The 18,957-nt window shown below is 39.9% G+C and overlaps 1 protein-coding gene across 1 annotated transcript in view; it reads left to right on the forward strand.

The window, feature by feature from the left end:
* Positions 1–18,957, forward strand: part of MYH15 (myosin heavy chain 15) — a 46,870-nt gene that overhangs the window by 8,668 nt on the left and 19,245 nt on the right. Inside the window, 19 exon segments of the mRNA XM_040569058.1 lie at positions 512–575; positions 708–806; positions 3,147–3,250; positions 3,679–3,817; positions 4,393–4,511; positions 5,610–5,759; positions 6,529–6,699; positions 8,062–8,241; positions 9,566–9,698; positions 11,500–11,567; positions 13,501–13,588; positions 13,805–13,922; positions 14,160–14,283; positions 14,980–15,116; positions 15,496–15,751; positions 16,185–16,427; positions 17,031–17,207; positions 17,737–17,882; positions 18,444–18,534. Coding sequence (XP_040424992.1) covers positions 512–575; positions 708–806; positions 3,147–3,250; positions 3,679–3,817; positions 4,393–4,511; positions 5,610–5,759; positions 6,529–6,699; positions 8,062–8,241; positions 9,566–9,698; positions 11,500–11,567; positions 13,501–13,588; positions 13,805–13,922; positions 14,160–14,283; positions 14,980–15,116; positions 15,496–15,751; positions 16,185–16,427; positions 17,031–17,207; positions 17,737–17,882; positions 18,444–18,534 — 2,607 coding nt within the window.

The following is an 18,957-nucleotide window of genomic DNA, read 5'->3' on the forward strand; positions in this document are numbered from 1 at the left end:
GCAGACCCATACAGACAGCAGTTCTGCTTTCGATCCACATCATCTACTTTTTTTTTGGCTCAATAAGCTGTTCCTGCTTGTTTCTTAGTGTTGTCATGAGGGGGCCTCTCTTTGTTTTCATTAGACCTGTAAATAATAAGTCAGGACTGCAAATGAGGGGGAGTCACTACACGCACACACATGCACACAGACTTCTGTCTGTCAGACTTCTGAGTCCCACGTTCTTGTAAAGCTGTAACTTGAAACTGGAAGCCACATGCTTTCCCATATCTCAGCCTGGTATAACAGTACACGGTTATCCTTTCCCCACAAGCTGATTAAAGAGCTGTAGGTACAGACTCAGGCTGCTTAGAAAACTGTTATATCATTGTTTGGTATTTCTCATTGAAAATGTGCATGTGCAAAGCCAAGTAGTTAGCATAAACTGATTCTTTGAACCAAATGATTGCTTTCAAGTTTTCCTCTTGGTATACTATACGCACTAACTAGAATATTTTTCTCTGGGATTTAGGGTAAATTTATCCGAATCCATTTTGGAACCACAGGCAAACTGTCATCCGCTGATATTGAGATTTGTAAGCAGCAAACTTTCTTTTTTCTCTCTTTTTTCTTTTTTTTTTTTTTTCTTTTTAAAGTAATTATAAATACAATTCCTCATCTGAAAGCTTGGGGAACCTTACTCACTGAATTTTTCTTTGTGAAACCAGATTTACTGGAGAAATCCCGAGTGATTTTCCAGCAACCAGGCGAAAGAGACTATCACATCTTCTACCAAATCCTGTCAGGAAAGAAACCAGAGTTACTAGGTAAGCATTTAATAGATGCACTCTTTAAGAACCAGCCTTTCTCTGAATAGAGAGCAGCTAAAGAGGAGACAGGGAGCAAAGTTGTGTTCAGAAAGTCCCTTATATTTCCACTGATGCAAGTACCCAATAAAGTGATGTGATTTTAGATATTAGAATAAGGGAATGAGACTTGGATGTGACTTCTAAAACATAGCATTATAAAGCCAAAATCCATCATATTGAATTCATGTACTTCAAGCTCTCAAAACATCTGGAAAAATCTATGCCTTTAAAAGTGTTTGTGGCAATAAAACTTTAAGCATGCTATTTGTGTGTGTGTGTGAGCAGCTTTGCTTATATATCCATGAAGAAAAACTATTTCCCTCTTCCTGTCCCAAATGGGCATAGTATCCTAGCACAACTCATAGCAAAGGAGAGTATGCACGGCTGCTTGGTGATCTCCCCTTTCAAGTTTCCCCTGGCTGAAGGCAGTCCCATAGACCTGCTGGAGAAGAGCAGAGAACAGATGAGGTCTCCTTGCTCCCATCTACTAATGCTTTAAATAGAGCCTTCACTAATCATTTAAGTGATGTGGTTAGCTGACTTTTATTTGTGCTCTAAGAAACACATTCTATAAAATGCATTGAAGAGTCACTCTGTTGCTACACTAAACTCCTGTTAAGCCATAGCAATCATAATCTGTTCTGAAGTCTTATCCTGACAGTGTGTGGTCAAGTCCCTAACCCTTTTAGATTTTATGTGGCCTAATGACAATTATGGGAAAGATTTCAAGGAAGCATTGCACTGAGATTCCTCTGTGAATCCCTGTGCTGGGAAAATATGGTACTTGTCATAAATTGTCTGTATATTCCACAAACAACATTCACTTTTCTAGCCAGGAGGGACATGTTTACAGGCTCTTGAAAAGTCTGAAACCAATGGTGGCTTTGCTTTGTAGACAAGAAATGTACATCTTTGTACATAAATACATAGTTATCTAAATACAGATAAATATATGTATTTGTCTATATTTATAAGTGATTGCATAAGATAGTGACTACATAGCAAAGTAACATGTAGACATAGAGAACGTGACTTTATATACACATAATAACAGACAAATACATATATATTTACACACACACTTAAATATGTACTTCCGCTCTACTCTGTACTGGTGAGGCCTCACCTCAAGTACTGTATGCGGTTTTGGGAGCCACAATATTAGAAGGACATAAAACTATTAGCATCCAAAGGAAGGTTACAAAGACAGGGAAGGGTCTAGAGGGCAAGACAGTATGAGGAGTGGCTGAGGGCCCTTGGTTTGTTCAGCCCAGAGCAGAGCAGGCTGAGGGGAGGCCTCATGGCGGCCTGCAGCTCCCTCACGAGGGGAGCGGAGGGGCAGGCACTGAGCTCTGCTCTCTGGGGACAGCGACAGGATCCGAGGGAATGGCATGGAGCTGGGACAGGGGAGGGTCAGGCTGGGTGTTAGGGAAAGGTTCTGCACCCAGAGGGTGGTTGGGCACTGGGACAGGCTCCCCAGGGAAGTGGTCACAGCACCGAGCCTGAGGGAGTTCAAGAAGCATTTGAACAGTGCTCTCAGACACATGGTCTGTTTTTTTGAGTGCTTCTGTGTGGAGCCAGGAGTTGGACTTGATGATCCTTGTGGATCCCTTCCAACTCAGAATATTCTATGATGTATGTGTATGTAAATAAAACATTGACATCTAGCTTGGTCAAAGCTTGGTCTGCTGAATACAGGTGAAACTTTCTGTGGATTTAAGGAAGCAGGACTCTCTCTGAAGTATTGGAGCCTGATAGCTTTCTAGAAAATAAAACAATAATTTTGACTTTTGATGAGAAGAAAAAGGAAAGAGGAGAGAAGTAAAGAGCCATGTCCAGACTTTTGTTCATTAAGAGAAGAGAGTCTTCTCCAAAGAATCCTGAAACTCATTTTTTTCAGGGAGTCTGTCATAAGAGGGAACCATTCCTGTTGTCCCCATCTTGAGTCCTGCTACAATATTTTTCCTCTGTACCTAGATAGTGTTCTTACCCTCTACAGCCATGCAAAGCAGAAAGTAGGGCTATGTAGGAAACGATGACCTCAGTATACTGTAAAAACTGCTTAATAGAAGTGTATGCAACATACCCAAATTCTTTTTGTTTACTCTTTCTCTAAATCTTGGTCTTCAGACTGGAACAGTAGAATGAAAGAGTTGGTTGTTGCCCTGCACTTGAAAAAAGCATTGCACACATGTTTGTGTAAAGACTAGTGTATGTCAGATTTGATCCTTTCAATCTCTGTTTTTGGGGGGATATCTTGAATGGATGGAAGCTTTTACCTTGGCAATTCCTTTCCAGATATGTTACTGGTCTCCACCAATCCATACGACTACCACTTTTGCTCACAAGGAGTAGTTACAGTGGACAACTTGGATGATGGAGAAGAATTGATGGCAACAGATGTAAGCCTGTATTGATTTCACTTTTTGCTTCAATGATTAGATGCATGTGGGGAGGAAAAGTGCTGGCCAGGAACCAAATTTCTGTCACTGAAACTACTAGAATAAATGGAAACAGGAATGGGTCTCAATTGCATTCAAACCATGAATCATGAGGCCTGATAAAATATTATGCTTTTGAATCTGGGCCATATAATGCCTATGGGCTCAATGTTCTTACAATTTCGATGCATAAAACACTAAATAATGGGATCTCTTCCCTTGCTTCCCAGTCATTACTGGGTCATCAGGGTGTTCCAGTGGCTGCTTTGAGATAATGCCCATTGGCAGGTTAATAATATCTCCTGTGCAAAGGTAGATTGTGGGGCTGCAAAATGCCATTGCTATTGAAGAGCCAAGCAATAAAATACCCATTTGTTTGCTTTTCACAGCAAGCCATGGACATCTTGGGATTTGTGCTGGATGAAAAGTCTGGTGCCTACAAACTCACAGGAGCCATCATGCACTTTGGGAACATGAAATTCAAACAACGACCCAGAGAAGAGCAGGCAGAGGCTGATGGCACTGAAAGTAAGAATAACACTTAACGTTACTCCTTACCTTCAAAAGTCTGGCATATTATCAAGCCCTGTGCTGAGGAAGGTGCAACCTGTTTGATTTGATCTTGTGCAGTATAGCTGCTGTTCAGCCAAGAGTGCTGCACTTCATTTCTAGCAGTGATTTGTACAGTGGCAAGCAACCTCACTTAGTAGAGAGTGAATAGACACAGTCAGAGCAACACAATGAAACTCCATTTTTTGACCATTTGAACAAAATGGTTGTAAAAAGTTGTTGCTTTAGCTTTCCATTTCATTTCCTCAGGCTTTCTTCTTTGCTTCCTCTAGCACATGAAATAGTACTGTTTCAACTGCCTATATCCATTGTGAAAATTTGTTCTTATATCTAAAGAGTTTGTCAAGTGTGTTTCTACCTGACCTTCTCCTCCTCAGAACTGAGCATAGGCACACCCAAGATGAATAATTTAAAAAGCAAGTTCTTTATCTAGTTTCTCTTTGGATGTAGATGAACTAATAACTTTTTCTTGGCTAGGTATGTTTTCACATAGCAGTTCAGAGCCAGCTAAAACCTTGTTTTCTCCTGATCAGGTGCTGACAAAGCTGCCTACCTAATGGGAATCAACTCCTCTGATTTGGTTAAGGGTTTATTGCACCCTAGAGTGAAAGTTGGAAATGAGTATGTGACCAAAGGTCAAAGTGTTGAACAGGTAAGGATAAACTGTCACAGTGTTTGGATACCTGTTCCACAAGGCTGGAGGCTTCTGTAACATCCCAGAGAGACACTTGTTAGAAATACTAACATGAGTACGTGTTGTATGAACAGTGGATCCTCTAGTAACTGTTCTCATTTTATATCCCCAAACATGGGGGAATAGATGATGAAAGAGCAGGATACTGGTAAAAAGATTGACAAGGGGATAGTGGCTTGCACTGCCTTTGGGATTGTTTTTCAGATGCATTAGTAGCAGCCACTCAAGGAAATAAGGTGCAGTAAAAGCACATGGGACTTGGTATCTAATTCTGGATGAGAATAGTTACCTAGAAGAGATGATCTGTGGATTATTTATACACTCATTTATTATTCATGTAATTCTAAGTTCTGTGTGACCTCAATCAGCTAAAGGCAATATCCACTTAAAGGTACCTCTTAATTTAGGAAACAAATGTCCTTGGATTAGCACTGCTGCAGGCTGTAGTAGTATTCTAGAAGATACTTCAGCATTGTGGTTAAAATGAAAACTGTTGTCTGAAGGCAAGCTATGGCACAGGCTCAGTAACTGGAGAACTGCTGCAGAGAGCTACTGCCCTATTGGTGTAGTCATGCATTTGGTAGGCTAAAGAAGAGGCACAGACATTTCCTTTCCAACGTCCTGCTCATGACATAGCATCCTTCAAAATTAGAAACAAATGTCAAGGAGTAGCTTAAGCACAGACATCCCCTATGCCTACAGCTCTGGTTATCATGGCTGACGTCAGGCCTGTGTGCTTTGTGGTACTTAACTCCACAGCAGTACAAGGGATGAAGCCTTTTGCTACTTGCCATCCAGCTCTTTCCAAAGAGGAACCTTACTAGAACTTTATGTACGTGTTTGTACACATGACTGAAATATATATAGCAATGATTTGAGGAGAAGTCAGCATAGATAATGGAAGAAGCTCTGTGTTGTATTAACTTGTAATCACCTCAGCGATTATAGGAAAAATTGTGATATAAGTAGAGATTTAAAAATGCTAGTGTATTGAAATCCTTGTGTTCCACAGTGAATTTTGTTGTATGTAGTGGCATTTTGAAACACATATTTTAGGTTTTGTATGCTGTTGGGGCCTTATCCAAGGCAGTGTATGATCGAATGTTCAAGTGGCTGGTGGTCCGTATCAACAAGACATTGGACACTAAGCTACCCAGACAGTTCTTCATTGGAGTCCTGGACATTGCTGGCTTTGAAATCTTTGATGTGAGTATTAATGTGTGAGGACTTGGGGAATGACATAGAAGTTACTTAACAATACCTCTTGCGATGGGTATTTTTGTCTTCTAAATGGACACAAACCCAAAAGGCAAGAAAGCTGTAAAGCAAACAGCATATATGACTTTACAAGGTTTTCCCATGAATAGATGTAGACAACGCTCAGTATTCAGCACAGCTGGACATGCTTATAGTTCCTGGGGAGGAAGAGGGTCTTTAGCAAAGACAACATCTCATATTGTTTGAGCTGAATTTTAGGACAGTGTGCCCACTGTAGCCACTTTTTCTCTTTGAGAGAAAGTGCCTTTTATAGGGTATAGTATTTCGTCATTTTATTATTATCACCATAAAAAATGTCTGCAACATAAAGCACTTCATAACTTCTGTTTCTCAGAATCCATTCCTGAGGGGTAAGTGCTTAATGCTATTATTTGCTCTCTGTATTAAGCAGAGCAAAGAGTGCACTGGCTCTGCTTTAGAGGACTTGGATGGCATGCTGCTGAGGAAAACGTGTGCGCATTCTAAGTGAGAGACCTGAACAAATCTGGGCATCCTCACGCTCCAGAGGACAGCACACGAGGCAGCCAGCAGCCTGCTATTGAACTCCCCCTCCTTTGCCTTCAGTGTAATGCTCAGTAGTTTCTCAACCTGTTACTGTTTAGAAGGTTATAAATGTAAATAGCTTCCCTCTTGCTTTTCTGTTAAACCTGTGACATAGTTCACTACGTACAAATGCGTCTCTTTTTAACTCCTGCAGTTCAACAGCTTTGAGCAACTCTGCATCAATTACACTAATGAGAAACTGCAACAGTTTTTCAATCATCACATGTTTGTCCTGGAGCAAGAAGAATATAAAAAGGAAGGCATTGAGTGGATATTCATTGATTTTGGCATGGACCTGCAGGCTTGTATTGATCTAATTGAGAAGGTATGTACAGGAGTGCTAAGGTGTATTTTATGAATTGTTTTTATTCATGATGTTCCTTTGGAGTTATCCTCAAATCCCAGTCAACAGAGCAGGATAAACAGCAAGACAGATTTCTCACCATATGCAATATGGAATCAAAGAAAAATCAATATTTGTGCCATTTCTGGCTACTTACCTTTATTTCAATAAGTTTGCCCTAAAGAGCCAACAGCAGCCACAACTTGTACTTGTTTTGTGTGGCTGTGTGGTCTTCCTTGCTTTTTACTTCACTTTTCTCTTCTCCTACTGTTCAACACTTTACTTTGTTCCACATATGCTTAATGTCAAACTTAATAGTCAGCTTTTCAGGGCAAATGTCATGTTTCAGTCATGTGTCTTGTACCTCTACCCATGATGTCCTGTTTCTTACATTACATGTTGATGTGCAAAGCCCTTCAGGCTCTCCCTAGCCTGAAAGCATTGCTTCCCTCCCACTGCTTCCCTAGCATAGGATATGCCTTTCCTTTTCCCTGCCTCATATGTAACATAATGTAGCCTTGTTGGGGCAGATGTTTCTTGCTGTATCCCTTGCTGTATCTCTTTATGCCATCTCTGCTGGCATAGCATCTAACCCTGTTGATCTTTGAGGAAAAATGAAATTTTGAGTCTTGCATTAGCAGGACATTTGGAACAGCTGAAATAGTCAGATTATTACGTGCTCTTGTACTTAATCATTTTCTTCTCCAGGGTTAGGATGTCTATGCATATCACCCTCGTCCCACAACAAATCTGTCCTGTCAACTCCTAGGAAGTTAGTCTATCTTGTTCTGAAAGATGAGCAATAAAATGTGAGTTGGTCCAATTGTCTAAATCAAACCATTTCTGGAAGCCATCAGAAAGCCTCCTAAGGCAGACATGTCATACTGAATAGCCAAAGGTGTGGTTACTATTTTAACAGAATAGTCAAAGATTTCATTCTCAGAATGGGAAGAAATTTTGCAAGCTTAAACTTCCATCAGATCAAACATAAAGGCTGCACAGCCACAGTAGGCAGGCTAAACATTTTCCAAAAAAGATCCGGAGAGGGAATTTTTATCAGAGAGTATGGTAATAGGACAATGGGAAATGGCTTAAAATTAAGAGGGTAGTTTTAGATTAGATATAAGGAAGAAATTCTTTACTGTGAGGGTGGTGAGGCACTGGAACATGTAGCCCAGAGAAGCTGTGGATGCCCCATCCCTGGAAATGTTTGAGGGCAAGATGGGCGGAGATTTGGGCAACCTGGTCTAGTGGGAGGTGTCCCTGCCCATGGCAATTAGGTGATCCTTAATGTTCTTTACAACCCAAAGTATTCTATGATTCTATGATCTTTTTAATCAACAGCCATTGGGAATCCTGTCAATCCTCGAAGAGGAATGCATGTTCCCAAAAGCAACAGATATGACGTTCAAAGCCAAACTTTATGACAATCATCTTGGCAAGTCACCTAACTTTCAGAAGCCCAGGCCTGATAAGAAAAGGAAATATGAAGCTCACTTTGAACTTCTTCATTATGCTGGTGCAGTAAGTTCCTCTGTTTGCAAGTAGACCTTATATTAGAGGTCTTCCAGGTGTGTGTGTGTGGGGGGGGGGGGGGGGGGGGGGGGGGGGTTTAGCCTGTAGCAGACAGTGAGGGAGGGAAGGTGGGAAGGGTGAAGATGGAAAGGAGTTAAGAGCAAATGCCTGCTCTCTCTGCGTAAACATTGCAACACAGTAAGATGCCACCAGACTTTAGGACATCTGGTTCTTGGCTACACAAATAAAAGAAGTGAACTGAGGAGGGCTAACAGTGGTATTGCTAAAAATAAGCCTTGCCTTTTCTTTTTTACTTCTTCTGTAATCAGATTCAGATTAGTGGTTGAACAGCAGCAGCATCTAACTTTCCATCTTGTTTCCCTGTACAAATGAACTAAGTAATTGCTGCCTAACTTCAGGAAGGTTTAAAAGAATAGATTTTACATCACTTATTACTCATGTTAGGACCAGTGTGTCAATACAGCCAAAGGAAGTGTCATTGATTTTGCTGTGAAGGTTTAGTTAACAGGTCTGCTGATGATGGGGTAAAGGAATACAATCCAATGTTGTGACACTCAAGTCAAAACATACACAATTCCAAAGCTGCATTTTCGGACTAGATGGGCAGAAAGAACTTGAGAGGGACATAAGAAATATTTTTTATCAAACCAGAATTGATAGGAAGCCTCAGTACAGCAGAGCTGGAACCTACCTAGTACTGGTTTGAGTTCATTTTAAAGTATAATTGAACTGTAAGCTGAGTTTGCTTTTATTATGAGAAGTAATGCCCATCTTGTTCTTTATCTGTAGATGTTAATGTATTCAGCAAAGAAAATGAGAATTTTTATCTCCACGTGGTACTATTAACAGAACATATTTTTTCACAAAACAGAGAGCTGTGGCAAAGTCCAGGAGTTAGTTTTTTAATCACTACATTTCTGTCAGAAAATCTTAATTATTTGAGTGTAGTATACCATTGTGAAGTGAAATTATTACCTGTGTGTTTTATAGTTCAGCTGTTATAAGTAGGGTTCCTGGGACACTGATGATATGTGGTGTATTTACAGCCAGCCACTTGGAGTTCATAAGAAGATATAGGGACCAACAAGTTTGGAAAGAGTGTGCGGGATTCAGATGGTAATTGTTAGGAAGAGAGGTCGGGCAATTAGGAACCAGAGAATTGGATGGAAAGTGATGGAAAAACTGGGTGGCTGGTCCTGCTCTGAGAACGGCATTTCACAAAAGGTCATTGGCTTCAAGCCAAGCCTTAAGGAACTACTTTGACAGAGAGCGTTTGCAACCTCTGGTTTATGCTTTCAACACCTTGCTGTAGGTTCCCTACAACATCATTGGATGGCTTGAGAAGAACAAAGACCCGCTTAATGAAACCGTAGTAGGGATTTTCCAAAAATCATCCAACAAACTCCTGGCAAGCCTGTTTGAAAGCTACGTTGGTGCTGACAGTGGTAAGCAGAATCAGCTCACATGAGTTTTTGTTCATTTCTGGGGTGTGTGCTTGGAAATGAATTTAAGAAACAACTATAAACTGCAATTGACTCAATGCTAAATGAGGCAATGACTAATTATTTAGATGCGCACAGCATCTGTAGGAGTCTGCCATGTTATACTAAGTAGGCCATTAACTCAGCTAGTTTGAATGCATAATACCTCTAAGCAATTTTGGCAAGGAAATCTGTGTTGTGAACACTCCAGTGGGTGTTTGAGCATGCAAGTGTTCAGTTATGCAGGCAAGTGTTTCACAAAACATTTTGTACATAAATGCCTGTCAACAAGAACAGCTCTTTTTCCCTATGCTGTAGTCCTCCTTGCTAGCCATCCTGAATTAAATAAGAAATACAATGTTTGAGAGAGAATCTTGAAATATTTTGTTGCATTAGTGGCAAGAAGATACTGAATGCGACTGAACTCCTTGGCCAAAGTAGTAGAAGATTTTACAAATACATCTTCCTTTCTGGTTGCTGTTGTTGATATGTGTTTCTTTTTTCCTTTTTGTTTGTTTTTGAAAAGACTGATAGACTAATGTACATCTAAGGATGCATTTAAGCCATGCGCATTATACAGAACTGTTTTACTTGACAGAAGACAAGTAGCAAGCATCCAGAAAAAGGATATTGAGTAAATAAGACTGGCATTCTTTACAAAGATGTAGTTCTTATGTCCTGAAGTTGCAATCACTTACAGCCTATTTATTAGTAACCTCATTCCTGTGGATGATGTTGTCATGAAGTATAAGACACTTGCTGAGAAAGCAAGCAGAATGCAGACTTCATAATGTGTTAAGAGATGGAGCTGAATATAAATAACAAAAATCATGCCATTAGCAAATTCTTGCAAGTTACTAACTGCCTATTTGCCTATGGATAGTCCTGTCTGTCAGAATGCTACCTTGCTTTTCTTCAGTGTCAGGAGAAAAGAACAGCCTGCCCAGATTAGCCTCTTCCAGTCTTGGCAGTGTCACTTTGGAAAAGGGGAGAGGATTTTGATAATTGCATCAAACACATTGTACTCTTCACCTCATCTTTTACATTGACTGTTGACAGATGACAGAATGTCAGACCTCCTGGGAATGATCTAATGGTCCAGTATTTTAAAAACTGCAGAAATTCAGAAATTGCTGTATATTTTTGGGTCATGCTTTGCTCATGTGTTGTGCAACTTCGTAAAGGTCATGTCAAAAAATATCATTTCTTTAAGTGATTTTGACTCTGAAGCTTTAAGCAAAATTCAGGGGATGCCAAGCTACTGTATCTAAAATTACAAAATAAATATTTATTTCTATCTATTCTGGCCAAACGTAATTTGCATGAGTTCAGTGTCTCATTAGCTGACTTGAGAATCAGTGTCTGTACAGTACAATGTGCAGTACAAATTCTGCCTAGGCATTGCTTTCTTTAGCTTCTTCCCTTTCTGTACCATCACACCCTATAGGCATTTTAGTGAAATACAAGCTACTCTGTGTTGTTAGTTATCTTTTTCTGCCTTATTCATATTTATGGTCTTTCTATGTAACAAGTCATGCTGTCCAGATTTGAAATGAAAATGCAGTGCAGAAAGCTTGCAATGGTATTTGACAAAAATCCTGATTGTGGACAGTGAGCTGCAAACTTGACATTCAGAAGTTTTTTGTATAATATTTGAATGATCACAGCCATCAAGTCATCTTTGGTTTGTCTGTTTCCCGTGCCCCTGCACGCACCCCTTACTGAGATATATGGTGTGATTTTTACTTCTTTTCTTTTTTCTTAGCTGACCAGGGTGGAGAAAAGAAACGCAAGAAAGGTGCCTCTTTTCAAACCGTGTCCTCATTACACAAGGTTTGTTTACCTCACCCCCACCTGATGGCTAGTGTGGGGACAATACTTTGAAGAGGGATGTAGAACTTCGTTTCTGAAAGGGTTGTTAGGCATTGGAATAGGCTGTCCAGGGAAGTGGTTGAGTCACCATCCCTGGAGGTCTTTAACAGACGTTTAGATTTAGAGCTTAGTGATATGGTTTAGTGGAGGACTTGTTAGTGTTAGGTCAGAGGTTGGACTCAGTGATCTGGGAGGTCTCTTCCAACCTAGATGATTCTGTGATTCTGTTAACAACTGTAATGGACAAAGGAAACTGAAATTCAATATCAGAATTGGATTCTGGGCCTGGGTTATTGACCCTGGCTAAGTGAATACTTTGTTATTAAAACTGTATGTGTGAGGGGCTGCTCTGTTTTCTTTTATTTGAGCATTCAGTAGGTAAATCACTTTTCATTCTGAGAAAGTATCATTTATTTCATGGCTTGTAGCTTTGTGCAAGTCTTTGGAACTGGAACTGATTACAAGTCATTTGCTAGTCCCTGCTTTGTTACTGCTTCTAATGGGATCCTAGGATAAGAGCAATTGTAGAAAATAAAAGTTGTTGAAAGAAGTGGAATATAACCTCTTTTTTCCTGAGTAATTCCCTCACTGGAATGCATTCCTGGTGGAAGCTGACATTAGGATCATCTCTGGGGAAAAAGGGGGCTTGTAATTTAATTTTAGTGTGTTTTTGTTTTCTTTTTTGTTGTTGTTGTTGGTTGGTTGGTTTTTTTTTTTTTTTTTTTTTTTTGTGGGGGGAGCTTTTTTTATGGGTTACATTGAGGAAGATGTAACATAGGCTAGCATCAGGTGGGGAAGTTGGTAGGGGTCTCCCCCTAGTCATGTATTTTATTTGGTTAAGTGTTACTCATGAAGTGAAATCACAGGAAACTGAGAGCCATATCTTGCCAGCTGCAGAAATGTAAAGATATCTGAAGGATGTGTTTGCAGACAGCAATTTAATAGTCCAGTAATAGAGGTCCATTTTCCAGAACACAAGGAGCTGCTAAGGAGCTGGCTCAGGTTGTCTCATTTATCATCCTGACTGGCACAGGAGAAATTTTCAGCTTTAACAGCCTGCTCTGATTACATTATATTTCACCTCTAATCTTCTCTATTTTCTGCATACTAGACAAAACACTTTCCCGAGAGCCTGGAGATCACTGGCAGGCACCGAATGCTTGGCTCCTTCTGAGCTACGTTGCTGCCTGCCTGGAAGATGTCTAAGATTAATAAAGGGAAAATGTTTGGCCAGGAAGACAAAAGCCTAGCTTTTACAAGGCACAGATGGGAAGGGTGAAGTGACTAGGCAAAAATGCAGTTCAAGTCAGTCTCTTCAGGTGAAAGGAACTTAGTGCTCATAGTGGAAGGTGTGAAGTCACTGCTTACACAGGATGGAATGAAAACTGTCATCAGACAGTACAGCGTGAAGAGAGCGTCCCGATGCTTAAGGCCACCATAATATTCAATGAAAAAAACATGGTTTAACATCAGTGATTTGTTAATGAAGTTAGTCATCAATGTAATATGGTTTATTGAGGGTCTTCCATTTTCACATACTATTACATGAAGAATGCGTTTTGTAGATAGTGTAAGAGGAAAAAAATGCAAAAATGTTCTGCAGGATGATATTTCATCTTGCTGGATATTCATGTTGTTTCTGACGTTTCTGGGACTGTAAGTAAAACACAAATCTTCTTAAGATTTTGCTAAAACTGATGTGGATTCCTATAATGAAGTTAATTTCTATTTTGATTTATTTGAAATCATTTCTCTTCAATGATTTTTAAAGCTTATAATCTTACTAGGAACTACACAGATGACCTTAATAAACTTAACTAACAAACTAGAGAAATAAGTGATTGGAATTCCACAAAACCATTAAAGCTAATAGTGTTTTGCATGTCTGTTCCAGGAAAATTTGAATAAGCTGATGACTAACCTAAGATCTACAGCCCCTCACTTTGTACGATGCATTATCCCCAATGAATCAAAAACACCAGGTATGAAAAACACAACTGTCTTAAAATTTTAGTATACTCAAACAATGTCATCCCAGTACTTACTTGCAAGCCCCCAGAACATATTTCTATACCACCTGTGTTATTCACCTTTTCCCATGGTGTTGCCCTCTCAGATAACACCTCCTATTTTTCATTTCCCACTGTGAAATGAAGATTAAGCCTATGGAAAAATTTTGTTTTGTTTTCCCCCCGTAGGTGAAATGGATGCTTTCCTTGTCTTGCATCAGCTCCGCTGTAATGGTGTCCTGGAAGGCATCCGCATTTGCCGTAAGGGTTTCCCAAACAGGGTGCTTTATGCAGACTTTAAACAAAGGTAATGCCAGAGCTGTGTTGTCTCCTGTCTTTATCCTATCAGTCAAAATAAGCAAAGCATGTATTCTCATTTTTATTTGAGGTATTTTATTTGATTCAAGTTTATTTTCTATACAGTTTGCCTGAACATAGAAGGCAGAATTATGCTTTTGCCTGGTGCCTGTGTAGATGCAAAGTAGGAAATTAGTCTAGGTCATTTTTTTGCTAGTCCTATTCATTGCTTATCTGTTGTTAACAGGTACCGCATTCTGAATCCAGGTGCAATCCCAGAGGATAAGTTTGTCGATAGCAGAAAAGCTGCTGAAAAACTGCTGGCATCTTTAGATATTGACCATAACCAATATCGTTTTGGACACACCAAGGTAAGCAGAAAAGACTATCAATGAGTATTTAGAGAGAAAGGATGGATTTGATTGGCAGAATGGGATATTATGCAGTCTCTGGTGGTAGCAATTAAGAAAGAGTTGATAATACAGGGAACCAGCAATATGGCAGCAAAATGATATTAACTTTTAAGGTGTGCTAGAGAAATTTTATTTCTCTAGTGCAAGCGCCCACAAAGCTTTTATTACAGCAACACTGCAAGCAAATGAAAGAGCAGCTGATGCTCCATGCCTATCAGTAAAACAGTATTTTATTTATTATAGCGTAGATAAACTCAAACATATATGGACTGCAAGATCAGCTGTAGCTTTTTAAATGAAGCCATGTGCAATTATGACATGATCCCATTCAGCAGAGACCTGAGAGTTGGGAGTTGTGTGGTTCAGCTGACCTGCTCTGAACCTTCTACGGCCAAAAGATACTGTGTAGCGTGATGACAAAATGGTTTGGCTATTCAAAACCGGGGAGAGGAGAGCCAGTTTTAAAGCAGTTGTGGAACTGTGCAGTGCAGTTCCTGATGCAGGTAGTATTTGGCCCTCTATTTTCCTTTGATTATAAATGTGCCAATAAAATTACCATTCTTCTGAACAATTAGAACAATGTCTGTGTAATTGTTGGTGTACCCTGGAAAAAACACATTCGTTATGGTCAAATGTCATCTGTGCGTGTACCAGGTGTTCTTCAAGGCTGGTCTGTTGGGCCATCTAGAAGAAATGAGGGATGAGAGACTTGCAAAGATCTTAACGATGATCCAAGCAAGGGCACGTGGCAGACTGATGCGTATTGAGTTCCAGAAGATAGTGGAGCGCAGGTATGAATTCACCCCTTTCAATCATAGCAGATAATATTCATTACAATTTAATTATATGTTGAATAGAGGCTTTATTACAGTCCCTAAAGCTATAGCTAGTCCTAAATTAAAGGTTTAACTTGCATGTCTGATAACAGTAATAACAACTATATATTGTTGCTGCCCGCAGCTCTGACAAATATCAGATTTGGAAAATTTTTCACATCCCTGAAAATCAAGAGCTGTGGAGAAAGTATCTTGCATATGTTAGGACCTAGAACAAGTTCTCAGTATTACTGGGACCAGAGCCATAAAATCAACTGGGAATGGGGGGAAAAAAAAATCTAATTTTCTCAATTCAGGATAACAATCAGGGGATTTTGTTTTCTTCCTAAAACAGGGATGCCCTTCTTGTAATTCAGTGGAATATCCGTGCGTTTATGGCTGTAAAGAACTGGCCCTGGATGAAGCTTTTCTTTAAGATTAAACCTCTTCTGAAGTCTGCAGAAACTGAAAAAGAGATGGCCAATATGAAGGAAGAGTTCCTGAAACTGAAGGAGGCTCTGGAAAAATCTGAAGCCAGGAGAAAAGAACTTGAAGAAAAGCAAGTCTCTTTAGTTCAGGAAAAAAATGACTTGCTTCTACAGCTCCAAGCTGTGAGTAGAGATGTATATTTATATATTCATTAGATGTACTTTCAAGTTCAAAAGCTTACAGACCAGCATGTTAGTGCAATTTGACTAAAATAAGCTGTTGGTCTTGTCAGAGTCTTGCCAAAAAGTAGAGCAGATAGAAATTTTCATGTTCTAGCGTAAAACCAAGTGGGCTAGCAATGCAACTCTTAGCAGAGTTCTGTCCAAGGCAATTTTTGTGGCAGTTAGATGTGGAAATATTCTTATAGGGGCAAGCATGACTAGTCATTTTCACCACAGTTTCATCCTGCTCCATTAACTTTTGGTCTTGTCTTCTGAATCAGGAGTAGGAAAGTTTTCCTACACTGCTATGTAACATTGGGTCAGGCTCTATGAACACTTAGAGAATAGGTGACAAATGAGGCAATGACCACTTGTCTTCTTCCTTTCTCACCAGGAGCAAGACACTCTGGCAGATGCCGAGGAACGTTGCGACTTGTTGATTAAATCCAAGATTCAGCTGGAGGCCAAAGTCAAAGAGCTGACAGAGCGGGTTGAGGATGAGGAAGAGATGAATTCTGAGCTGACTTCCAAGAAGAGAAAATTGGAAGATGAGTGCTCTGAGCTCAAAAAAGATATTGATGATCTTGAAATAACACTTGCAAAAGTAGAGAAAGAGAAACATGCTACTGAAAATAAGGTACCTTTAGAACTTTGCCATGTTTTCAAAAGAGGTCAGGCAAGGATAACCTTTTTCACAAGAGCTACCGGTGTACTTGACAACTTTACACTGCCTGTTACAAAGGCCACTGTAAAGGATCGGCATCTACAGAGTCATTCCAACGTATGAGGGAAAAAGTGTTGTCTGAGCCTGAGTTTCTCTTTTTCAGAAGTGGGTTTTGTTCCAACACTGCTAAAGAATTATGTCTAGTTTTGGCATGTTTAAGCAAACAATTTTCTGCTGAAACCATGAGTTCTTCCAGCTCTTCCTCTGAGGGCCTGCAAATATAAAACTCATCTCCTACTTCTCCCAGAGACAATCAGGAGCTGGAGTTTGTCACAGTGAGAGTGACACTGAAAAAAACTGAATGTATTTGAAATAAAAATGTCCATAACAAGAATTGGCACATACTGGCTCCCTTGATGACAGTTTCACTCAAAATCCCACAAGGAGTTAGGGGAAGACATCCCTTTCTTTCCACTGTCTTCCTCCATACAAATTCAGTATTGACAGTCATCTGAGCCTGGTTGTGATAATCCCTTGCTTAAGAGTCTTATAAATTCACCATCCTCTCTTCCACAGGTCAAAAATCTGACAGAGGAAATGGCAACTCTTGATGAGAACATCAGCAAACTTACTAAGGAGAAGAAGTCTTTGCAGGAAGCTCACCAGCAAGTTCTGGATGACCTACAAGCAGAGGAGGACAAAGTCAACACACTGAGCAAAGCTAAACTGAAACTGGAACAGCAAGTGGACGATGTAAGCTGGCTCTGCCTTCACTTTTCTGAAGGCTTGTTTTGTCTACCACTTAACAGTTTTCATGTGTCTGAAATGTCACAGAACTTTGCAATGTATTCCTGTTCTTTCAGAAACAATCAAGGATTTATAAATGAAGTCCTTGTTGCACCCTGCAAAAAGTAAAATTACAGCAACACTATAAATACTTATCTGTGTAGACACGCCTCTGAAAGGAATGCAATAAAAGGGAAAATCCACACTCAGTGTGCGTTTGCATTGTAACTGGCATGCAGTCAAACAGAGCTTTGCTACCAAGAGAACTATAATACTCACACGAATGTAAAGCATGGACTAATCCTTACACTATATTTATTTATCCCATGTGTCTACTGGCTGCTAGAAACCAAAAAACATAAGATCAGATGCTTATACTTAAGTACTTCTGATTCAACACTTGCTAGAGCTCCACACAAAGATGGGTTTAGCACGCAACTGACTGTTGGAAACAATCTATGTTGCATATATTTAATAAGTGACCTTGTACCAAAAGCTTGAGGGCTCACTTGAACAAGAGAAGAAAGTGAGGATGGATCTGGAAAGGGCAAAACGCAAACTAGAAGGGGATTTGAAGCTGACCCAAGAGAGTGTCATGGACTTGGAGAATGATAAGTTGCAGATGGAAGAAAAGCTGAAGAAGTAAGAGACTATTTCTTTTATACAAAGTAAAGCAGCACAGTTAGTACTGCCATTTATGAGACTTCAGGTGTGTCATCCTGCTCTGATGGTGGCTAAAAGGAATTTCCATGACAGAGGAGAGAATGTATAACCAAGGAGGGAGGGGAAAATCATTGTTACTTGCATACAGTATGCCTGAAACTTTATAATTGATTACTCTTACCAGCATATTAGCGGATAAAACTGAAGGAAGACTCTAAAAAGTTGCCCATTCTAACTAACTATGACAGTACTGTTGAAAGACACAGCTTGGTTAGGGATATTTTTTTCATTGAGTAAGAAAATAATATTACTTTGTATGACCAAAAGAACAAGAAATGTAATTGCACAACTTATTGCAGAGTCTTGACTTGGAAACAACTGCTCAGAGAAGGATGTGTTTTCATGCACATGGTAATACATGAGGATTGTTTTCATTTTTAGATGCATTAGGAGTTTTATTGAACAACTTTAAAAATTGCATAAGCCTAACTTTGAATTATGGGGAAAATTGTCACAGTGGGATTTTCCTTTCCTTGGCAGGAAAGAATTTGAAATGAGCCAGCTGAATTCCAAGATAGAAGATGAACAAGCTATAGTAATGCAGCTGCAGAAGAAGATCAAGGAGCTTCAGGTCAGTGTGGTTCTTTCTCATCTGTCTTAGGATGAGTCTCTCCAAGGCCAGGCTGGATGTGGCTTTGGGCAACCTGGTCTAGTGGAAGGTGTCCCTGCCTACGGCAGGGGGTTGGAACTAGGTGATCTTTACGGTCCTTGCCAACCCAAACCATTCAGTGATTCTATGATTTTTATGCTTCACTGAAGTGCTTTGCAGAGAAGAGATTTTCACAGCAAGCTGCAGCTCAACTTTGAGACACCAAGTGGTGTAACTCTGTAGCAGCCCGTATTAGTACCTTTTCCCCTCAGGACGCTCTCTCCATAGTGGTTCTTTCCCAGTAGCAGGACTTATGACTACAGAATGCTAGTGGTTTCAGGATAGGCAGAAAGGTTTTGGTGATGTGTTTTAAGCTCTGAACAATGAACCTGAGGATGGTTGTGG

The sequence above is a fragment of the Cygnus olor genome, chromosome 1 (assembly GCF_009769625.2).
Source record: "Cygnus olor isolate bCygOlo1 chromosome 1, bCygOlo1.pri.v2, whole genome shotgun sequence".
Taxonomy (NCBI): domain Eukaryota; kingdom Metazoa; phylum Chordata; class Aves; order Anseriformes; family Anatidae; genus Cygnus; species Cygnus olor.